The 4,275-nt window shown below is 42.5% G+C and overlaps 1 protein-coding gene across 1 annotated transcript in view; it reads left to right on the top strand.

Moving 5' to 3' along the window:
* Positions 1-2,467: 2,467 nt before the first annotated feature.
* Positions 2,468-4,275, top strand: part of GALNT8 (UDP-N-acetyl-alpha-D-galactosamine:polypeptide N-acetylgalactosaminyltransferase 8 (GalNAc-T8)) — a 76,901-nt gene continuing 75,093 nt past the window's right edge. Inside the window, exon 1 of the mRNA XM_006862766.1 lies at positions 2,468-2,678. Coding sequence (XP_006862828.1) covers positions 2,468-2,678 — 211 coding nt within the window. The remainder of the gene's footprint in view (positions 2,679-4,275) is intronic.

Below are 4,275 nucleotides of genomic sequence, written 5' to 3'. Positions count from 1 at the left end.
GCGAGAATCCTGTATAGGGTCACTATGAGTCGGAACTGACTCAACAACACTTAACAATAACATATATATGTGGAACTCTGGTAGCGTAGTGGGTTATGAGTTGGGCTGGCTGCTTAATGGCAAGGTCATCAGTTTGAAACTACTAGCTGCTCTTCAGGAGAAAAATGTGGCTTTCTGCTCATCAGGCAGTGTTTCGTTCTGTTATGCATAGGGTCGCATTGAGTCAGTACCGACTCGATGGCACCTAACAACAACACTAACATCAAGATTAGTAGTTCAAACCCACCAGCTGCTCCTCAGAAGCCCTATACAGTGTTTGTTGTGACTCAGCGGTACTTAACAACAACAGCAACAACACAATGGTAAAACCAAGAAACTAACTTAGTACCATTGTATGTTCTTTTTTTTATCACACTCTCTACTTGAACTTTGTTGATGGGCATGGGTGGTACTGCAGTTTTTTCAGTGGTGTTTGGCTAAAGGAGAGAAGTTATTGTGTGAAAGTTTTCTCTATTGATAAGCTATCTCTCTCCTGTTGTTTTGGCCTGAGAGAGCAGGTTTTTCTCAGGGTATTTATTGTCTGTGGCCATTGATGTTTTCAGGTTGCCAACTTCTTTAGCATCTAGTCAAGAATATGCAAGGCAAAAAGCAAGCCCAGGAAACTTACTGCTGCGTTGTTCCTCCAGCTCCTGGATCTTAGCCTAACTTCCTTCTTCTTTCCACCTTTCAGAATCTTCTTATGTTTGTTTTGTATAAAAGGTCCCAGTTTAGTAGCTGCCCTTAGTGGGAGGAATAGAGATAAGTGTGTCGCTTGTATTTGTTCCAGAACCGGAAAGAGTCATGAATTTTTTATTTGTTGAGATTCTAATATGCAGATGGGATCTTCGGAGACATTTTCTTTTTTTTAATTGTGGTTTGGGTGAAAGTTGACAGAGCAAATTAGTTTTCAATTCAACAATTTATACACACTGATGTCTAAATTGCTTCATAACATTAGTTACAATGTCTTCATCAGAACCACACTTTCCCACTTCCTCCTGGGTTCCCCATTTCTATTCATCCTTCTTTCCTTTCTCATTTTGGTTTCTGAGTTTTATTTTATAAGGAAACATTTTCTGTAGATGAAAAACAAACTTTTCATTTTGCTCTCTTCCATTCTACCTGGTTTTCCAAAGTCATTTTTATATATCAGTCCACATGTCAGCCTCAGCACTTGTCTGCAAGAGCTTTGCTTGAGAACCTAGCAAACAGCCCAAAGGGCCAGGACACACACAATTTGTGAAATGGACCCAATACTAAACTAAGAACTTTTAACTTTGTTTTTGGAGAACAATTGCCAGTGTTTAACCTACAATGATGCAAATTAATTGTTCAAAACATATAGGAATTGTGAGGTGTGGAGGCAAAGGATTGAATGCAAGCTGGGTGCTGGTAGAGCCCAAGGGACAGAGTTGTGTAGGATGTGAGCAGAGGACAGATGTCTGTGAAGCAAGACCATCTCCCGAGGCTTACCTCCAGGGCCTGCCTCCTGCTCACCTTTACTTCTTCCCAGGCACGGGAGTGGAGGGGAAGGGGAACAGAAACAATCAGGGAAGACTTGCTCCCAGGTTGTTGGATATTGCACACTTAGGAGTCCTGGTGTGGCACTGTAGGGTAATGCACTGGACTGCAAGGTCAGTGTTTCAAACCCACCATCAGCTCCTTGGAAACCTTTATACAGGGTTGCTATGAGTCCAAATCGACTCCACGACAGTACTTAACAACAAGAGTATTTTCAAGACCCCGTAGAATTAAAAGAAAAGATATCTAAGCCACAGTTCCTACTCTCACAAGGCATATCTTCAGTACAGAAACTTTCAACCTTGTAGATTCCTTTTTCATTCAGTTGGTATTGGGTTACTAACCACAATGTAGATGGTTCAAACCCACCAGCCACTCCTCAGGAGAAAGATGAGACTGTTGGCCCCCATAAAGATTTACAGTCTTAGAAACCCTAAGGAGCAGTTCTACTCTGTCTTATAGGGTTGCATGAGTTAGAACCAACTTCATGGCAGTGGATTTAGTTTGGTTTGGGATACTCACACAACCAGATCTCATCTGTTTTGCTGAAGAGACAAAAAACCTAAAAAAACAAAAACAGAACAGAGAGAGAAAGTCTCTTAGTCAGGCAGCCTCAGCTATCTCTAGGAGGAGCATTCTCCTGATTTCTGAGACAGCTCAAGGTGTGCCCAGGTGACCTACTTATTACTGGGTGGCTGCCATGGCACACTGCACACACCTGATGCTGCTCAGGGAGAAGCTCGCAGCTTGTGACAGACGGCTTTCCAAGACGTAGAACATCTGGCTCAGCAGGCAGGCTGTCATCTGTGCAGCTGACCGAAGACAAAACTCACCAGATTCTGAGTTCCAGCCTGCCTGGGCAGTGACACACTCAGCCTTGCAGGAACCTGAGAGTATCAGGCAGAAGATGATTCTTGGGAGAAATTTGCCCAAAGTCCTCTGCATTGGGCTGATTCTAATCACTGCTGTCAATATCCTTCTGGTATTTTACACCAAGGGAACCATACAGACCTTGATTCTGGGTGCGCTCCACAAAGACCTTCCTTTGCATTTGGCTGAGTGGGATGGGACAGTGATAAAGAGACTCTCTCACTTGGAGGTGGATTTTCAGCATCTGAGTAAGTTGATAATACCAATGTGAAGGGGAAGGATATGTGTGTATGTGTGTGTGTGTGTGGACATATAAGAAGTAGAAACAGAGCCCTAGAAGGAAAAAAAGTGAGTGAGGGGCTATATATTCTCATATCTCAATGTGAGCATCTGGCATGGAATTCTGTGTTCCCAAATGGGAAGGTAAGTATGGAGATTTTTTTTTTTTTTTTAAATGAAAAAACAAAACAAAATTCAAACCCACTGCTGTATAGTCAATTTTGACTTGTAGCAAGTCTATAGGACATAGTAGAACTGTCCCCATAGGGTTTCCAAGGCTATAAATCTTTATGGAGTCAGACTAACAGCTTTTTCCCTTGGAGTGACTGGTCCACTTGAACCACTGACTTTTTGGTTAGCATACCAACCAAGCACAACCAGGGCTCTGTATGGAGAGAGAGGAGTAGAAAGAGCAGTTTGGGGTTGAAGAGCAGAGTGTGCCTATGGGAGTAGTGTATGAGCATGTATAGGTTCTCATATGTGATCACATCCACATATATGTAGGCAGAGAAAGTGAGACTCAATTTAAGAATCCCTGAGAGGTGCATAAATATAGACAGAGCCCAGTCCTTAGGATCTGTGAGGCAGGCAATAGAGCTGGGCAATCTTGGGCAGTAAAGCTGGGCAAAATCGTGAATGAATGAGAGGACCTAAAATTAAATTGTGATGCAGCCGTTAATGTTGTAGACTTTGAGCAACTACTTCTCTCTCTCTGCCTCAGGTTTCTAATCTGCAAGTTGAGTTGATGATGATATGATAATGATGGCAATAATTAGGTAACTTCACAGGGCCATGATAACACAGTGCATAATGAACATATGCAGAAAGAGATCCATAAACTGATAGCTGCCATATCTAACCTCCTCATTTAAAACTCTGGGTAAGAGTCAGTGAAGGTTGGCTCACCATGAAACTCAGACTCTCTTGAGTTGTACGTGCATCTGACTTACATGAGAGGAAGTGGCAATATTCTCCTGCCCCTCAGGTGACAAGCACTTCTAGAGTGAAGTGTGACTGTGTGAGCCTGGGTGTGACTGTATGTGTATGTGTGCATGCACACACATGTGGGCTAGAGCTGGGAACGTAGCATTCCCTATCAGGTTTCAGGCTGAGGCAGAGGGATGAATGGCAGGAAAGACAGAAAGGAAAAGGGAGGAAGAGAGGAAATGAGAGAAAAGAGAGGAAGAAGACAAAAGAGGTAGAAAGAGACAGAGACAGAAAAGAAGGAGCAAAGCAGCGTGAGTCCAGGGAGAGGACATGGAAGACTTGATATGAGTGTAATGACACAAGTGTGCAATTTCTTAAATGTGGAACTAAGGAGCTGTTCTGTAAGCCTTCACTTAATTCACAATTAAAAGCTAAAAAATAAATAAAAGAGTTTCTCTGAGGATATGAAGAGCAAGAAGGAGGCATAGAGCACCTTAATACCTGTATCAGTCAGGGTCCCACCAGAGAAAAAGAACCAGTAAAATACACACCTAGACCCATTGCAGAGATGTCGATTCATAACCACTACGCTTCCAGAGCTCCTTTATATATATGTACATATAAAAGCTATATATATAT

The sequence above is a fragment of the Chrysochloris asiatica genome, unplaced genomic scaffold (genome assembly GCF_000296735.1).
Source record: "Chrysochloris asiatica unplaced genomic scaffold, ChrAsi1.0 scaffold00050, whole genome shotgun sequence".
Classification (NCBI taxonomy): domain Eukaryota; kingdom Metazoa; phylum Chordata; class Mammalia; order Afrosoricida; family Chrysochloridae; genus Chrysochloris; species Chrysochloris asiatica.
Note: the sequence above shows the minus strand (reverse complement) of the source record. Positions and strands in the feature narration are given on the sequence as shown.